A 20,034-nucleotide genomic window follows, 5' to 3' on the forward strand; every position below is an offset into this window, starting at 1 on the left:
TGCAGCTTTCTGCCTTTACTGTATGTACCCAGTAAAGCCCGAAAACTTTTTGATTTTCAGAAAACCAAACATACAAGTGAAGCTTAAGTCAAAACAATTGCCATATATATTTTTTTTAGCAAGATGACAATGCGACATGAATCTGTATCAATTTGTATCACAATGGTAACCTGATTCTAATCGACATCCACCAAATAAACTTAGCATCAGATATGATGTATGGTAATTATTTATTCCATTCAGTCCGACAGCTAAGCTGATTATGTGTGCACCATTCAACAATAATAGTGGCATGGGACTTCCATACGCAAACCTTTGTGTGTGATATACATGTAGTGTATTGCCCAAGAGAGTTGTAGGTATCGACACTACTACACCGATCAATTACTGGGGTTTCTGCACTCCCTCTACATGCTAAATCGGTTCGCATTATTCTTGAGTTACCTAGGTAACTCGCAATTCAGTTACATTTCAATGCAATATGATCAAAAGACAGAATTCTTGAAATTTTTAAATTAAAAACATGTAAATATAAAATAATTACTTCACTCATAAATTTTGAAAAATGCATCAAGGCACATGTTAAGCAAGAGTAAATTCAAATATTGGGACGACTGCACGATATTATGCATGATAAGGCAGAACGAATTTCACTAATAATAAATCTGTCTCAAAGTCAGCAGCAAGTGTGACAAAAAGCAATGGTTGTTGTGACCTGCAGTGTATCTATGCTGTGGGTCTTATACTATGAGTATTAAACTTTCAATATATGCATGGGGTGGGGATAGGGGGGGGGGTGTCGTCTGTTAACATAAAATGCAGTTGCACATGCAGTTGTGATGAACAATGTTTATACCCCTACAATTATGTCAGAATATATTTGTAGTATGTTATAAATACTTGGGTTATTGTAAAACTACGCCATAGCGTTGTATTCATTGCATCACCTATATCACTGTCGTGTTTTAAGCTCCATTCTCAGGGGCGGAGCTATATCATGTTCTATGTTGCTAGGATACGCACCACTGTATCATGTCTTTCAATGGGCTGTGCATGAGCTGCTGGTGAAAACAGCCAAAGTCAAGGAAACGGCACAAACCCAACTTTGATGTAATCCTGAACAACCAAATTTATATACATGTATGTTGCACATGTACCGGTAGGGGTAATCTTGTTACACTGTTCAGTGGAGTCTCAACCATCCCAAAGTACAGTTTCCTGAGAGTTTTCCGCCTTTGTTTTCACTATGATGGTTACCAGACAGTAAAAATGTCCGGATGTCCGCCCCTGAGAACAGATCAGTGAATAAAAAATGTAAATTGTATACATTTTTCAACATAGTGACAGTATAAAGCAATATTGTAATTCTATGACACTGCTGATATGAATATTATCAAATGTTAATAAAAAGATAATGACTCTCATAACCGTGAAATTGAAATCACCTGCAGCAAAGGTGCATATTTTACAAAGAAATAAATCAGCAGAACGTTTGAGAATAGGTGATTTTCCGTACAATTGCGAGATCTCGCGAGATGCATGAAAGACGCGCGTCGAACGTCTGCCGCAAAAATCGAACGATTTGATTTTGAACTCAAATTTCCTTATTTCGTAGCTCACACCGACTGACCGATCTTCGACAGAGGAATATTGCTTCCGAATACCCTTACTTAATCAAAATTGCCTATCATCAAATGTGGACAGCACATTATTAAGCATGGAAATGTCCCCGAAATACTTTCACGTTTGTCGAATCCCACGCGATGTTTGACGCGACTACGACGCTATGACCTTTGTTTGTCCTGTTTTTACGTTCGATTTCACGCATAACGCGTGATTCTCGCAGTGTACGGAAAATGGTCTATTATTCTGACAGCCAGTTTAGCAAGTTGGCTTGAGATTTTGTGAAAACTCTCAACATTCGCTTTGTTCTAGACTTACTAGTACTTTGATTAGTTTTCAGTGGAATCTTCATTATCAGAGCAAACCCTTTACTTTATCTACCCTTGTTATGAAATGTAGCTCATTACATATCCTTAACTCGGAATATAATTAACTGGAATATGTTACCCATCACTCGCTTGATCAATCTTTTTCAGCACTGTGACATGATACCAGTATAATATTCATGCCTGCAGACACTGCCCAGGCCTAGTTGCCAGGCAACTATACAAATGAATAGAGCAGGTATTGAATCCAAAATATGAAACAATTCCCAGCAAAAGTTTAACAAGATCTTAAAATACTACATACTATGAAAATTGTCATATATTTAAATTAAATTAAAATGCTGAGATATATAAAAGAAAAAAATTCTTGCTTTCAGGACGTTTCTATGGTTACTTGTTGGCTTCCTGTACTTGTGATCCAGCCATGGCCAAAATACGTTTATCCCCAGCAGCTGCAAACAAATGAATGACAAATTATTACATTACCACACTGATGGAAGCACATTGCCTTCTGACGCGGTTTTTGACAATCAGAGGAGGTTTTCAGCAGGAAATGTTTGTTATAAGAAGCTCACTTAAACAAAAAACATGAAAACTATAATTGCATGATGGATCTGGTCAAGTCAATAAAAACTAGACATGAATGTCACAGTCCTCGTTATTTAATTATAAAATACTCGTGTTAAAATAATTCATGGAACATGTGCAAACAATTGAAATAGTATGTACTCTATTACTACGTTCATGTTATGGGATCTCGGCATGTGACAAAATTTTTAATCCTTTGTGTTTGCAGAGGGATTACAGCAGTTTTGTTCATGTTAGTCGGGACCCACTTAGGATCGACTCGGCTCGTGCCAAAATCACGCCCTCATTAGTCGATCTGTTATTTGACCCAAACATGGAAAACGATATGCTTATGATGATAATAATATTTGCTATATTAAAATTATATTCATTTGCTGTTACGATATTTATTATGAGTCATTGTGCACATGAACGGCAAAGAAGATTCGAAAAACAATTATTTTTCACGTCAATGTAGCATTGCAAGAAAATAGAGGTTACAGCAGCACAGAAATATGCGCCGCTGACGACGGTTTGCATTAATTTCATTCATTACTACAGCATTCGATCATATACTAGTATATCTGCATTTCCCTTCATCGTCATTTCATATTAGTATGAATCAGCATATGTTCTTATAAATTTACTACCGAGGGCATGATTTTGGCTCGTGCCGAGCGTTCAGGCAGCAAATCTCGACACGTGCCGAGTTTCGGTCCCAAGCATCTATCGGGACTTGAATTTTGCTTAAACAAACAATGTATTTTTCACGTGTTGTATAATTTCTTATGGGTGCCATATAAAGTAGGATGCGCTTTAAAATTAGTTAAAACTTTAAGATCAGACTTTTAAACTCGATGTCTGTCAGCTTTCCTCTGCTCCTTGAGATGCACAATGTGAAAGCAATCTGATCCACAGTATTTAAGTTACATTTTAAATTTGAGCGTTACTTGAGATGGGCGGTGGTCATCGGGCAGTGCATGCTTGAATTTTATGTACACAATGTATTTTGCATGCGCTGTACACATTGATATGGGTCCCATATCGAAAAAAGACGTGGCGTGACAATCACCACCCTTAAGTAATTAGTATGCATGAAATTCAACCCTAAAATAAACACACATATGATTTGTCCAGAGCACGAATGCGTCAAGATTCACTGATACCTGATTAGTGGTAATTGAGATATCAGAAAATTGCGTAAATTATGCAAATTTGATACCTAATATGCATGGTTTTCAACCCTAAAAATAATCAGGTCTGTGATCAAGAGCAAGAGCACATATTTACCCAGTATCAGTTAAATTTGATGAGTGGTACTAGAGACATCAGTGGAATACCTATAAATTGGCTAATTTATGCAAATTAGGTAATTAGTATGCACAGAATTTAACCTTAAAAGTCTGTACACTGTCTTAGAGCATCTATGTACAGAGCTTCATTGAAATATAGATGAAAAGGCTGAAATTGGCAAAATATTCTGCAAATTTGATAACAAATTTCAACCCAAAACTAATCGGGACTGTGTAATGTCCCAACACATCTCAGTACCAAGTTTCATTGAAATCTGATAATTGGTTCCTAAGATATCAGTGGAACAGACACACATAAATCAATGCATAAATTCACACAGACAAGCTGCACAAAATTTTATTATGCATCCTTTTATTAATTGATCATTATATCTATTTTATGAATGTCTATTTAATATACACTATTCTTTACTCAATTATGTGAATTACATATCATTTTTCAGTCTAGACAAGGTAGAGAATTCAGACTTTTTTAAAATACATTAACCTTTTCACCATGAGACTTTCTTGCCTAAATTTTTCTGCACTTTTTTTCTGATATTCTTCAATATTTGTGGAAATAAACCCTTATTTTGGAGGCAACAGACACAATTTGAATCAATTTTCAGTTTTTACTAAAAAAAATTGTCTATTTTTATCCCAATCTTCTGAAGGAAAGTGCAGACTATAAATAATACGATTTTGTGAATTTGTGATGATAAACAAGCAGCCTCTCGGCTGAGATAGCTCCGCTGTTAGCAAGGCACATTTCAATTAAAGAACTGAAGATATCATTAGAAAATGAACAATATGTATAGTATGTATAGCAATCGGACTTGCTGTTTTTAACAAGAAGTCAAAAATATCACTTTTTACCAAAAATTACAAAAATATTCACCAAAATTAGAGAATTTAAGATATTATTACGAAATGAACAAATCTGAAAAACGTCCACATGTAGTATCTATATATGTAATATCAAAGCAATTGGACTTGCGGTTTTTTAACAAGAAGTCAAAAATATCACTTTTTACCAAAAATTACAAAAATATTCACCAAAATTAGAGAATTGAAGATATCATCATGAAATGAACAAATCTAAGAGAGCTCTACCCCAGGTACACACACACCAAGTATCCAAGCATTCAGGCTTGTAGTATTCAAGAAGAAGTGAAAAAAATTAAAACATTCAGACGGACGACGACGTATGCTATAATAAGCTTCTTTCAACAAAGTCGACAGCGGAGCTAAAAAGGAAACTGGTGGTTAAAACACCATCCCCCATTGCATTGAGGAATATAGTGAGTAAAACGTTTTGTAAAGAACCTTGTGGAAATCAGTCTACAGCAAAAACAGCTGTAATGTCAATCCTGTGTTAGTGACAATTACTATATTGAGTCTGCCAATAGCGAGTGACCAGTTTTAGGCAGTCCCAAGGCATAATGTGGGAGCAATCTGTGAATAAAGACCACCTGTCCCATGTGAACGCCGGTTCAGCAAAAATTTTTGAAGATTTGCCTTTGTTTAGAGACAAAGATAATAATAAGCAGTTTGTTTATACAAAAAACTTGTCAAACTCAAATAAATTTGTTTTTGTTAAAACAGTACCATCTTATATTTATTTTATATTATTTGGCAATGCAGAAAAAAAATAATCCAAACTTCATTTAAAGACCACTTGTCTCTCAAGACAACTGTTTGACTGTATTTATTTACATAGAATACCCATATAAACCATTAATCAAACACTGTAGTCTTGCTTGCCAATAAACACTGTTCTCCCAAACTTGGCACTGAGAAATCTTATGTTAATAAAAACCACTTCCAATCAATTTCACAAAGAAATTTCTTTCTGGAGCCTGACTGAGAAAACTTCATGAAAACAAGGATTAGTGGGAACACTGAATACCGGTAGTCAAATAAAAAATACATAGCTTTCTTCTCATACATTTTTAGTATACCATTAGGATAGCAGCTTCAAGCAAAGTTGAGTTATTTTCAAAAATGATCACTCATTGTTGTAATTATTAAATTAACGAGGACATAGCCGTAAGCATTTTAATTAATGAGTGATTAACTGTTATATGTACTAATAACAACCAAACATATAGGTGAGTTATGACAGATGTAATGGTAATAAAACCCTCTTTACAGCAAAGTGTAAACCATAGTTACTGTACATCATTTCATGTGTTGTTGCAAAGTGCCTGCAATTACCCATAATCCTGTGTGTTTTGTATGGACATATATTGGTTTGTATTCCTCTGATAAGTCCCACCAAGTACACAACACTCTGTGGAGGCTAAGAGCATACATTTTACAGACAAATCTTCGGTTTTCCAAATTGCTCAATAATTTAACGTTTTTCCTGAATAGTAGTGATTTTTGTGAACATTGTTTCAAACTTTAATTTAACCATATTCAACTGATAACTAAATTGCGAGATAACAACGAAAGGATATACCCAGCACCTGGTTGTTTCTTTGAATGGAGAAAACAAGGAAATCTACATGCTAGTTGCCAGTTGACGAGGACGAGTAATTGTATTGGTTTTTAGTACCTCTATAAATTGTGATTTTAAGCAAAGTTTAATATACTGATGACACATTTTAAAACATACTTTTGAAAAACAATTACAAGAGACAATTTAGATAATTTATAGTGTCCAAACTCATGTGCCAATAACAAATAATAATGACATCAATGTCCAATATTACACATCATAGAGAATTGTGGGTAATTTGTAGTGCTGAGTGATGTCAACCAAATATGGAAATATAGCTGTATTGTGATTACTGAAAAACGTTAAACTCCTGCTGATTGTAATTTTGATGATTCAAGAGAATTCTTCAGGACAAAATTTTATGTAATTCTCCATCTGAAGAACCTAAATGCAATATTTTTATGCAAAATTTTAAATTCTTGCTAAATGAGATATTGACGAACAAAATGTTAAGACTTTGTGGTTCTTCATCTTAAGAACTTGTACGCTCTGTGCAAAATTTCAAGTTTCATCTGTACTCATGAAATGAGAGCATTTTACAATACATAGTTCGCTATCCATGTGGCAATGAATGGTTTAAAGAAATTTATACCAACACAGTCTACCTTCCAGTCATGCACACAGTTTTATTGGCACAATAGCTACCTGGTATGATGTAACAATTAAAGAGTTGGTCTCCTGTGTTTTGTACTGGCATAGTTATATTGGGAGGCACGTGCGGGAATTGAGTCCTAACCGACGATAACAACACACGTAAAAAATGCAAAAGCTCATGGGTAGATGCTTGTTTGTAAACAATGACACGCTACGGCCATCTGATGCAAGCGCAGGTGGCAACTCCCCCGCTTTAATATATATAAAATCACAGATCTCTTTTGACACACCAGTCACAAGAATAAATCATTTTTATTTTAATTTATTTTCACAAATTTTGATAAAAACATGTGGCCAATTGGAAATATATAATGTATAAGTAATAATAATTGGGAGTAATATCTTATAACCCATTCCTCCAAGGTATAACTCCCCTCCCCTTAATGTATAATGGTTGTCTCTAGCAGATTTGCTGGTAAATAGTGATTATTAATTAGGTCATATTGTTGTTGTATAGTTATCAAAAATCATTCTAATATCACACACCAGGGCAAGCTTTGATTATCAAAATCTGCTTATTCTTTCTAATGGGTTGCTCATTTGAAAATCTGGGGAAAGAATTTTTTTTTTGAATTTTGGCAAGAAATATTGTCATGGGTGGATAGAAAATAGATGAAATTTCCACGAAAAAAGTAAATGCGAATAAAATATTTCTGCAAAAAACTGAATTCTTCAACCCCCCTGTTCAAATTGGAGATTGCAAATAACTAATTTTTTGGCTTGTTTTTATTTTGCAATAAATTTGTGTCAGGTGTGAGTAGCTTGTCTATACGTACTATATATAATTAAATCACGGAAGCCGAATTATAAGTCGGTGACTAAAATAAGAACTTGAGCAAGTTTCATACTATATACATACCTGATTCCCCAGTTACTTTTTCAAAATCATTCAAAGCCTTGTTAGAATTGCTAGTCAAGAAAGCTTCTTCAGTTGGTGTGAGCTGCAGATGAAAAAATAATATTACTATTATTAATGACATAGTCCCTGTTACCAAAGATTGGCCATGTACCTAATAATAGGATCTGACTGCAATACTACAAGTCAAGTTAGAGACAAAAGTAACAAAATTTAATAATAAAGTTGACTGGGATTAACCTAGACATGTTTGTAAACATGTACATATACTAGATTTTAAGACCAAAATATTTACAAGCCATCCAAATGTATATACAAATTTTATACTATTACTGATATATTAATAACTTTATTAATTAACAAGTGCCATCTGAGGGTACTGTATGGTAAAGACAAAATATAAAATACATTTCACAGACAAAAACAAATGATGAGAAACTATTAAAGAAGCAAATATGTATTATAGAAATAAAAAAAAAAAATCTTGTTCTTATTTAAATTTTGTATATATTGTATTTTTTAATTATTCAATTAAAAGTTTTCAAAGTTTTTTTTTAGCATTTCCACTTTCTGGTTTGTTTCGATATCACATTCTTTAAATAATAATTTCCTTTCCTCCTTGTATAATTCACAATCTTGGATGAAGTTAATTTCATTGCATTTTTATTTCATTTTAAGTCTATTCTTTTCTTCTTATGAGTGGTTTTATTCTTCTACCTAATTTGATTTCCAAATTATAGTCACTGATTCTAAAGTCTTCTCATGTTATAGCCTTTTATTTCATTTAGGTATTTTTCCATTCCAAAGTCTGTTAATTTGTTTCCCTCATTTTGATTATTTCTACAAATATTTAATTGTTCCTTCCAGGACTGTTTTTAATCATTTCTCAATTTATGGTCCATAATTTTTGATAATGGATTGATATTTGTTATCTTTTTCTATAAATACAATATAGATAAGAACAAAAAAACATTGCATGCATCAATATTGGTATATATAACCAACCATCTGCCACATACGACGTTGCAAAACATGAATTGGACCTGACCCAGTAGATGAATGAGCTTGTTGCGTGAGCATTATCATTTGATAAGACAAGGAACACGCATATTTAATCAAAGAAAGCTTAGAAAGAACTCCCATGTGCTGAGAGTATTGGAAACACATTAAATATAATTCGAAATTACTTAGCTGAAAACTAATTATGCAAATCAGAAAATTAATATGACCAGATTTGAGTGTAAAACTAATGAGGTCTGCGCAATGTAACAGAAAATCTATGTCTCCAAGTTTAATTGAAATGTGATTAGAACCAAAAAATTATGAATTATTATGCTTATTAGGGAATTAATATGAACAGATTTTTACCCCAAACTAATTAGGTTTGTACATTGTCCTAGAGCATCTTTGTACTAAGTTTCATTGAAATGGAATAATTAGTACCGTGAAAACTCCAAAATTTCGACCCCTCTAAAAATTCGCCCGCCTATTTATTTGCCGGGTTTCGGTGTTTTATTTACCTCCAAATTTTCGACTCCACTAAAAATTGCCGACTCATTCATATTCGAAAATTGCGACCAGTTTTAGTTTTCCCCAAAACGAAAAAAAAACCGGTGTGAGCGTTCAAACGGGACCTTCCTCGAAGGCATGAATCCGGGTTTCTGATTGACTGAGAGATTTTTATTTTATTGGTAACGAAAATATATTCTAAATAAACGAAGTTTCAAATAAAAACGAACACAAAAATCTCGGCATGCTGCGTTTCTGAATTGTTGATTATTACTGTACTCAGTAGTGATTATAATAATGTACACAAAATAAATTTGTTGAATGGTTATGAAATACAAATAAAAGTCAACTTAGTTTCATCGTAAGCGAATGATTCCGGTCTCATATAAACGTTTGATGCTGTAGGATATCCGCCATGTTCTCTTAAGTCAAATAGGTCAAATCGCTAATTAACCAATCAAAAAGCTGGATGATGCCAACGTGTTCAAATTACCATAGCTTATTTAAATATGTTAATGTTATTGAATGCAATGCGGAAGAGATTGATGTTGTAGTACGATATTTTGGCTTGGATTTTGATGCGAAAACGGCATGATTTTTTTTAAATAAAAAAATTAGTTGTTTTTAAAAAATAAACTGGTCATCTGAAGAATAATTTAACATTGTTCACAGTGATAACAGCTCATTCTCGAAAGGAAGCTTACCCGCTCACGCTAGTCACGATAAAAATCATACACGTGTACTCTTGAATAGACAGACGTCAATGACTACGGTAAAACTTACTCTATTTTAGCCGGCAGGATTGATTGAAATGTCCGAAAAATGACGCCAAAATACACCTTAAAAGTCCCATTTTATTTTCTTAAATCCCATTTTATTTTTTAATCCAAGGGCGAATTTACGTCAGAATTTGGTCCCTCAAATAAGGGACACGTGAGCTTTGATTCTAACCGGATACATTGCACTGGGTCGGGGAGATAGTTTGCTAAACTTCCATGTATCTTTTGTCCAATGGGTACCTGTACTTCGAACATTCGCAAGTTTTCCTAGGTAGTGCGAGACAGCTTTGTCTTTTGACCTATTAGTTTTGTGCTGACCTCTTCTCCGCGTCTTGATGTTTTGTTTTGCTTGTCATAATACTCACTGATTGATGACTTTGTTTAGATTTTGAGTTTCAACTCGGCCACGACCTTTGCTTTTACCGTGAAACATGAGGAAGTTTACGTCAATTGACGGACATTGCATTTTTTAAAAACTAATGAAGCACACTGTCCATCATCCCCATTTTTTCATTTGCTGATTTCTATTCTGAAAAATTCGACCGTCCGAAAATGCACCTTAATTTTGACTCTAAAAACACGTCACATTTCTAACACCAATTATTTAAAACCGGTCGAAATTTTGGAGTTTTTACGGTACTTTAGATATCAGTGTGAAAGCTTAAAATTGGTTAATTATGCAAATTAGGTAATTAATATGTACAGATTTTAACCCACAATTATTCAGGTCTGTCTATTGTCCTACAGCATCCATGTACATTCATTGATATGTGATGTATAGTACCTGAGATATCAGTGTGAAAGTTGGTTAATTATGCAAAATAGGTGATTAATATGCACAAATATTTACCGGAAACTAATTGGGTCTGCATAATTCTAGATTCATTGAAATGTGATGATTAGTACTTTAGATATCAGTAGAAAAGCTGAAAATTAATTATGCAAATTAGGTAATTAATATGCACAATTATTTACCCTAAAACTAATCAGGTCTCTGCATAGTCCTAAAGGATCTATGTACCAAGTTTCATTGAAATGCGATGATTAGTACTTGAGATACCCGTGGAAAAGCTGAAAATTAACTAATTATGCAAATTAGGTGATTAATATGCACAAATATTTATCGAAAACAATCAATCTCTGCATAGTCCTTGAGTATGTAAGTACCAAGTTTCATTGAAATGTAATGCTAACTACTTATATCAAATGCTGAAAATTAATTAATTATGCAAATTAGGTAATTAATATGTACTGATATTACCATAAAAACTATCAGGTCTGTGCAGTGTCGTATGACATCTATGTACCAAGTTTCATTGAAATGTGATGATTAGTACTTGAGATATCAGTGGAAAAACCGAAAATTGACTAATCATTATGCAAATTAGGTAATTAGTATCCACGGATTATTACCAAAAACTAATCAAAACCTAGCATTAGTTCAGAGCATCTATGTACCAAGTTTCATCAAAATCCAATGAGTGGTTGTTTAGATATCAGTGGAACAGTCATGGAACCACTAAAAAATAGCTAATTATCATGCAAATTAGGTAATTAATATGCATGGATTTTTACCAAAAATTATTCAAATCTGCGCATATGTTCAGAGCATTCATGTACCAAGTTTCATCAAAATCCAATGAGTGGTTCTTTAGATATCAGAGGAACAGTCATAGAACAGCTAAAAATTAGCTAATTATCATGCAAATTAGGTAATTAACGAGCATGGATTTTTACCAAAACCTAATCAAATCTGCGCATTGGCCCAGAGCATCTATGCACCAAGTTTCATCAAAAACCGATGTATGGTTCTTGAGATAGCAGTGGAACAGTCGGACACACATACACACATACACACATACACACACACACACACACATACACACATACACACATACAGACACACTAACTGCAAAGACTCCCATTTTGTGCTTCACACATGGGAGTCAAAAACAAATTGGCCACCAGTAACCCGTCACTTTGGATAAATTATTTCATGAAAAAACAAAAACACAAGCCATGCATGGCACAGTCCCCGTTAGTTATCAAATTTAAGATATATAGTTTTGTTTATAGTAATATAGCTGGAATATAACCATGTCAGGAATATGATTTTTTTTAACATTAAAATGATTGACATTTATACATTGTATCTGATTGTCAAAAGAGTACTTGTCCATATTGAGAGATATTGCTCTGGAACAGCATTCAAAATCAGCCATTTTGAATACATGTATATATATAACATGATGTATAACGAATATATAAAATTTGAATATAATCAGTCAAAGCATTTACGAGATATGGCTCTAGAAGCCCAATCATTAAAACAAAATGGCCACCAGACAGCCACTTTGAATCCGATCTGCAAAAATAAATGATGTGCATCAGGAACCTGTAATGTCTAACATATGTACCAAGTTTGAACGAAATCCATCCATAAATGCTTGATATTTGATGATTTTTTAGCACAAAAAAGGCCATCATTTGGCCATTTTGAATAGGATCGTCAAACCAATATATCTGTCTATCTATGACATGATGTATAATGAATATTTAAAATTTTAACATAATCAGTGAAAGCAAGTCAGAGATATGGCACGAGAACCACATTCATTAAAACAAAATGGCCGCCAGTCGGCCATTTTGAATCTTATCTAAAAAACAAAATTATTTGCATCAAGGTCCCATAATGTCTAATGTATATACCAAGTTTGAACAAAATCCATCTGTAAACAGCCGGGAAATGCTTGATTTTGATGATTTTTTAGCACAAAAATATCCGCCATTCGGCCATCTTGAATCAGATCGTAAAACAAAATGATGTGCAGCAAGGTCCTATAATTTCTAATGTATATACCAAGTTTGAACAAAATCCATCTGTTAACAGCTGAGAAATGCTTGTTTTTGATGATTTTTAGCACAAAAATGGCCACCATTCGGCCATCTTGAATCAGATCGTGAAACAAAAATAAATTGACGTGCATATGTATGCTATCATGTATGATGTATGTGTGAAGTTTGATTGTGATTGGTCCAGGCATTTCTAAGATAAAGGTTCGGACGCACGCACAGACGCACGCACGGACGGACACACGGAGGTCAAAACATAAGTCCCCGTTTTCGGACTGCGTCCGAAATCTCCTATGTTTATGTTGACAGCTTTTCCATTCAACCAATCAAGCTGGTCGCAATACGATATTACTAGCACTGTAGCTAGGCATTGGTGGAATGTTATATAGCAAGTTGTACATTGAAAACATTCTAGGATAAGTCAGGTAGTTTTAATAGCTACTTCAGTTTAATTTTTTTTTTAATATTTCCAAAAATTAATACACAGTCATGTAAACTATTAGTGTATGATATTAAATTGTCAGGATATTGAGAGAAAGATCATAATAATAAAATATAATATTGTTTATTGCATCTTTAGAAGTACATGTACAAGTTTCTATCAGTATGCAGCAATAACATTTTATGAAAAATTTGTACATAATTTTGAAACGAAAAAAAATGAAAATTGTGAATATATCAATGCTACTGAGAACAACTGTATTTTTCGTATGATGGCCCACATTTTGTGTATGTATCAAAACATTACCAACTTGTTTACAGTGCAGCCAGGCAGTGAACAGATAAGAGACAGATTGTGCTGTAAATAGTCCAATCCCAAACTACACATATGTACTGATATGTACAGACTGTGACCTCACATACAGGTGATACAAAGCCTACATAAAGTGTGGAAACGTATATTGAATTTACTGTTTGACCAATATTCAATTTACATGACCTACAGTGAAACAGTATTGAACTCAGCTGCACCTTCAGAAATAATTTCCACATTTGGGTTATTAAAAACAACTGTACGATTCATAAATATTGAATATTAATACAATTATGTGTCAATTTTCACAAAAATGATTGAGATGGATAATTATTGTTGCCGTGGTAACAAACTGGGTGTTTATCAGAATGTTTCATTACGTGTAGCCGATACCCTATGCCAGCAAGTGGCTCAGAGAAACATTTTGCATATATTTTGTATTATTCTATGAATTTTTTTTTAATTTTTGATTGGATAGACATAATTTTTTTTAGACTACAGATCTTGAATAAATTGTTTGAAAAAATCTGAAACAAATTATGAAGATTTGGTGAAAGTGATTTGAGCAGTAGTAAAATTTCGTTGAATAAATAAAAAAATATTATCTCATCAGACACCTGATTTTAAGTTGATTATTATATTAATATATTTACTGTATCATTAACAATTTTTCTGTGTATGCTGCAAAGCAAAACTTCACAAAAAACAAGCCATGCATGGCACAGTCCCTGTTGGTTATCAAAGTTATATAGTTTTGCTTATAGCAATATAGTACAAGTACTTGTTCATATTGAGAAATATTGCTCTGAAACAGCATTAATTAAAAACAAAATGGCCACAAGTCGGCTAATTTGAATCAAATCGTCAAATCTTTATATCTACGACATGATGTATAATGAATATATAAAACATAATTCAAAGCATTCATGTGAATGTGATCTGAAAAACAAAATGATGTATGTACCAAGTTTGAACGAATTCCATCCATACACGACCAAGATCCAGTTCTGGAATGCCAGAAATGCATTCGGCCATTTTGAATTGGATCGTCAAACCAATATATCTGTATCATGTATAATGAATATTTAAAATTTGAACATAAGCAGTCAAAGCATGTCAAAGATATGCCACCAGTTGGTCATTTTGAATTCTATCTCAAAAGCAAAATGACGTGCATCAAGGTCCCATAATATATATATATATATATATATATATATATATATATTGGTATAATATATATACCAAGTTTGAACAAAATCCATCTGTAAACAGCCAAGAAATGCTTGATTTTGATGATTTTTCAGTACACAAATGACCGCCATTCAGCAATCTTGAATCAGATCGTTAAACAAATTCATGTGCATATGTATAATATTATGTATAATGTATGTCTGAAGTTTGAATGTAATTGGTCCAGGCATGTCTAAGATATAGGTGCAGATGTATCCGAACAGGGACCAAAAATCATAGCAATGGGAATTTGGGGAAAATTAGTCATTATTACCAAATTTGCAATATTATCACTAAAAGCAGTTTTTATGTAAATTGATTGTGATTCACAGGATGAAGTTCAGGATGGCAGAAATAAATTCAAATTTCAAAAGCAATCCATTAGCATTTGTAAACATGCAATTTTTGTTCTATTCATGGGTGGGGGGAATATATTAATTAATTTTGGAAGAAATACACCCCCTCCTGAAAATTTGCGGGGCAATACAAATATGTTTCCAATTTTTTCTTCTCCATTTCAAATCTCTCAACTAATTAATTATTGAACTAATCAAATTACCACTTTCGTTTTTTAGATACAGGGAAATAAGACTACAGTCACTGTATACACAAGTTTTTTGTTTCAAAAAAAAAAAAATTTACTGTGTTATTAATATTTACCTGGAGGAAAAACCAAATAACAGCAAGGTATCAAATAACTATTTTATATGTCAGCATCTATATTTTATATTCATAAATTTTATTATTATACATAATTAAATTCATTATTCAATGTTCATTTAATCTCCATAGAAACAACTATGTCATGTATTTCCCACAAATATCAAGATAAATATTGGGTAGAATGAAAATCAGACATCTGAAACTTACCCAATTTTTTTAAAACAATACAGATATATCCAAAAAAAAATGTTTTCACACATTGCGTACTGAAAGCCTCCATGAATAGTCGAAATGATTAGGAAAATAAAGCGCCAGCAGATGATGTATTAATAAATAAACATACTACTCACTGAATAAACCAAGAAAGACACCAAAGATAAAATTTATAATTTATGAGCAAGACATGTCGCTACTGAGTAACACAGCATGACCGGATTGCGCAACCGTGACCATTTGCTGCTACGCAATGCAGTTATGTTAGTTTTTATTTGAAACTTCGTTTAGAATATATTTTCGTTACCCCAAAACGTACAGACCAATATTCACGTGAAATGCGGGGTTGAATGCTTTTCCACTTAGTAAATGCACCAAAGAGTGATTAGTGATCCTGGGGCATGACGGACAATCGTCAAGTTAATTTGAACGATGTTAGTTGATGAAGACACTCTAGTATTGTACACATGACGATTTGTTTATGAATAAATTAGCATAAATTATCGCTCAGGAGAGGTTTTAACTTTTATCCATTTATAACCCCCCCCCCCCATATTTTTCGTCAATTTGCCGCTTTCCCGGAGGGTTTTATACTCAGACAACTACGGTAAATAATTTGTAGTCTTAGTTAGAGTAGAGCACAATGTTGCTAGCATGTAAAAACTATGATGTTCAACGATCATTTCAATCCCCACTGTGTTTCTTGGATACGACTTCTCAGTTATTTAACAGATAGCTAAAGTGTAACAGTCATAAATATGTCTGCCACTATTCTACCTTTTGTTTACTTATTTGTTTGTCGAAATCAAACTTTTTCATGAATATTAAAATAATAATACATTTCAAAGCTATATGACCAATTCTTTTTTATTTTGTTCATGTTTTTCAGAATGGCCACCAGTCAGCCATTTCTTGAACCAAATGGGTCATGTCTTACATATAAAAGTATCTTCAGAAAATAAATGGCTCCCTGTCGAACATATAATGATCTTTGTGATGTCTTGTGAGAAGTACGAGACAGTTGAATCAAATCTTTGTGTTCCTGACTAGTTTGGATGAAAAAACAAAAATAACAGAACACATTTTTAAAAATGAACCACCAAAGGCACATACCGGTACAATGTATGGGGCAAATGTGAGAGCGCTCTTAAATATTGTTGAAGTCGACGATATAATTCTTTTGAGAATAGAGACAACAACAACAGCAACAAAAAGTATTTTGTTTAATATATATAGTGTCAGATCAAAAAACAAACTGATGTTATTAATATGTGAGCAAAAAGATTTTTGTAACTTACAACAAAGATTGCAATAAAGTGACAGTTTTGAGAAATAACGGTGACAAATGCATAGAAGCCAAATTGAGTGCCTTCTTTTAGCACAGGGATTTTTTTAAACAAGGGAACAGGAGCACAGCGCCCTCACGCCATGGCCATGCACCCCCTTGCCCTGGGGAGCAGATCCTCTGGCAACCATAACATTCTGATTGACCAGGGATTACATGTGGCCACAGTCTTCAACTGTGACCTGTCTGAAAGTAATTTTGGCCCCAAGGAAGCCATAGAATGCTCCATTTTAACTTAGAATTATCAAAAACTCCACACCCTGGTAGGGAGAACCCTATCTCCCTTTCTTGGTGGCGCCGCTGAATTGCAGTGCTCCCTCTTGCATTTTTTTTTCTAGAAAAACCCCTATAGCAGACGTCCAAACAGAGACAATCAAATGAATTGCATGAATAGCAGTATCAAATATTTGTTTAACAGTCTTGTTGTGGTTGTGTCAGCTGTGTTGCACAATGACTCGTTGTGATTAGAAATATGACATGATGGGTGGGCTGAAAAAAAATTATGCCATTGATTTGAATATCCTCTTTCCTTTCATTGTTCACACACAAAGCAACCTCAGTGGAAAAAAAATTATTCATCGAAAAACAATTAACAAAATTATTTAATTTTCTTTTTAAAATTGTCAGTTAAATTGTGTTTTTATTTTTCATGGAAATTGAATTTTCTTTGATTTTTAACTGACTCACATGACTACCAGACACATGAATATTTTATAGCTTAACCTGAGCAGGAATGGCATGTACCCTGTGCAAAAATCATTGTGTTGTTTGCAATGTTTTGTACAGGTGAATGGTCCAATAATTGACTTTATCATAAAAATTCTAGATCATATTTAATATTTTGATAAAAAAAATTGTTTCATTTTCAAACTTCAAACATTTTTTGTCAAAAACATGGGTTTTAATATCAATATTTTAGGATTCTACTGTTGAAAGGTGAATAGAAAAAAAAAGAAAGAATAATTTCTACAGAATGGTTTAATGACCGTGAATTTCATTAGTCATGGAAAACTGACAAATTTTGTAGCAATGAACAATTTATTGGGAATCCTTATGACAAGAAGTCACATTGACTTTCTCTTGGATCCTAGGGAGTCGCAGCGACTTTCACTGGAGTCCTAGGGAGTCACAGCGACTTTCACTGGAGTCCTAGGGAGTCACAGCGACTTTCACTGGAGTTCTAGGAAGTCAAAATGACTTTCACTAGGGTCCTAGGGAGTCATAATGACTTTCACTAGGGTCCTAGGGAGTCATAATGACTTTCACTAGGGTCCTAGGGAGTCATAATGACTTTCACTGAGGTTCTAGGTAGTCACAGTGACTTTCACTGGGGTCCTAGAGAGTCAAAGTGACTTTCACTGGGGTCTTAGGAAGTCACAGTGACTTTCACTGGGGTCCTAGGGAGTCACAATGACTTTCACCGGGGTCCTAGGGAGTCACAATGACTTTCACCGGGGTCCTAGGTAGTCACAGTGACATTCACTGGGGTCCTAGGAAGTCACAATGACTCTCACTGGTGTCCTAGGTAGTCGCATTGACTTTTACTGGGGTCCTAGGAAGTCACAATATCTTTATTGGGGTCCTAGGGAATCACAATGACTTTCACTGGGGTTTTATATTTTGTTCTCACAAACGAAGGCCTTTAAAATTATCACGAAAATTAACAGTGAAAAAAATAAAATGGTTTGAACGAATATTGGTCCAGATTAATAAAATATAATCAAATACACAACAAGTAAAACACAGTGATTTAATCACCTTCTTTTTCTTGTTGCGTATTTAAATTATTGAACTAACCTTCAAAAGGTTGTAGACGTGTATGACCATGAATGATTTTAATAAATTGAAACCGTGGCAAATTCATTTGACTGCTTTTGAAAGGACAACAAAGGTTTGAGTAAGTCGGGTCATGTTTCAATATTACAGAAGTGAGTCAACATGTCTTCTGTTCAGCTGTCAAACTATACAAGTGTCTATGCAAAAGGTGATTGGAATTCATGCACAATATTGTATAAAACACCAATTTTCACAGTGGTAGTCAAAAAAGATAAATATAGACCAGCTGACAGGTAAAATTAATGCTATGAAAAGAGTACTTACAATTTGTGTCAAAAAGCACATTTTCTGCTTGGCTAAATACCATATTTCACTTTTATACTTAAGGTAGCACAGAAATTTGTGTCAAAAAGCACATTTTCTGCTTGGCTAAATACCATATTTCACTTTTATACTTAAGGTAGCACAGAAAATGCTGAGCAAAAAGCTACACCAGAAAAAAATGTAAATAAAAAAAGCATGTTTCCACGGAAACAGGCATTATGATCTTCTCTATTCTGACCACCATTTTGAATTGAAAATTAGTCAGAATACAACAAACAAGCTTCATAAACCATAGTTAAACTATTGAACACCATGCCCATGACTGCAGGGAACTATAAGAGAAATGATGCATGTCCTAAATCTGGTTCAGAAAATGGCAGAATATTAGAATTGGCAGGACAAATTCTAGCCACAATTTTTGCAGTAAATACTTCTCAAAGTTGGCTGGGCATAATGTATTTTAAATAACATATACGAGTTGATAGTACTACACTGATTAACATATCTTGGACAGCATTATTTTACTAAAAGCTTTCAAAGATCCTATTTAACCTTTCCATAACCAGCTCTCTCTTTTCGTCCAAACTTCACAAAATGGTCCTTTTTATAGTCTGCACTTTTCTTCAGAAGATTGGAACAAAAATAGCCAATTTATTTTTAGTAAAAACTGAAAATTTACTCAAATTTTGTCTGTTGGCTCCAAAATTAGGGTTCATTTTCAAAAATATTGAAGAATATAAGAAAAACTACAGAAAAGATTTTGGCGA

At 33.6% G+C, this 20,034-nt stretch overlaps 1 protein-coding gene across 2 annotated transcripts in view; it reads right to left on the minus strand.

Moving 5' to 3' along the window:
• Positions 1–211: 211 nt before the first annotated feature.
• LOC100368479 (protein LZIC-like) overlaps positions 212–20,034 on the minus strand; it is a 41,044-nt gene continuing 21,221 nt past the window's right edge. For both annotated transcript variants that reach the window (XM_006818047.3, XM_085490640.1), the window contains exons 6-7: positions 7,825–7,906; positions 212–2,401 (exon numbers count right to left, since the gene is read on the minus strand). In XM_006818047.3, coding sequence (XP_006818110.1) covers positions 2,340–2,401; positions 7,825–7,906 — 144 coding nt within the window. In that variant the 3' untranslated portion in view covers positions 212–2,339. The remainder of the gene's footprint in view (positions 2,402–7,824; positions 7,907–20,034) is intronic.

Source organism: Saccoglossus kowalevskii, chromosome 15, assembly GCF_978046115.1.
Source record: "Saccoglossus kowalevskii chromosome 15, keSacKowa6.1, whole genome shotgun sequence".
Taxonomy (NCBI): Eukaryota; Metazoa; Hemichordata; class Enteropneusta; family Harrimaniidae; genus Saccoglossus; species Saccoglossus kowalevskii.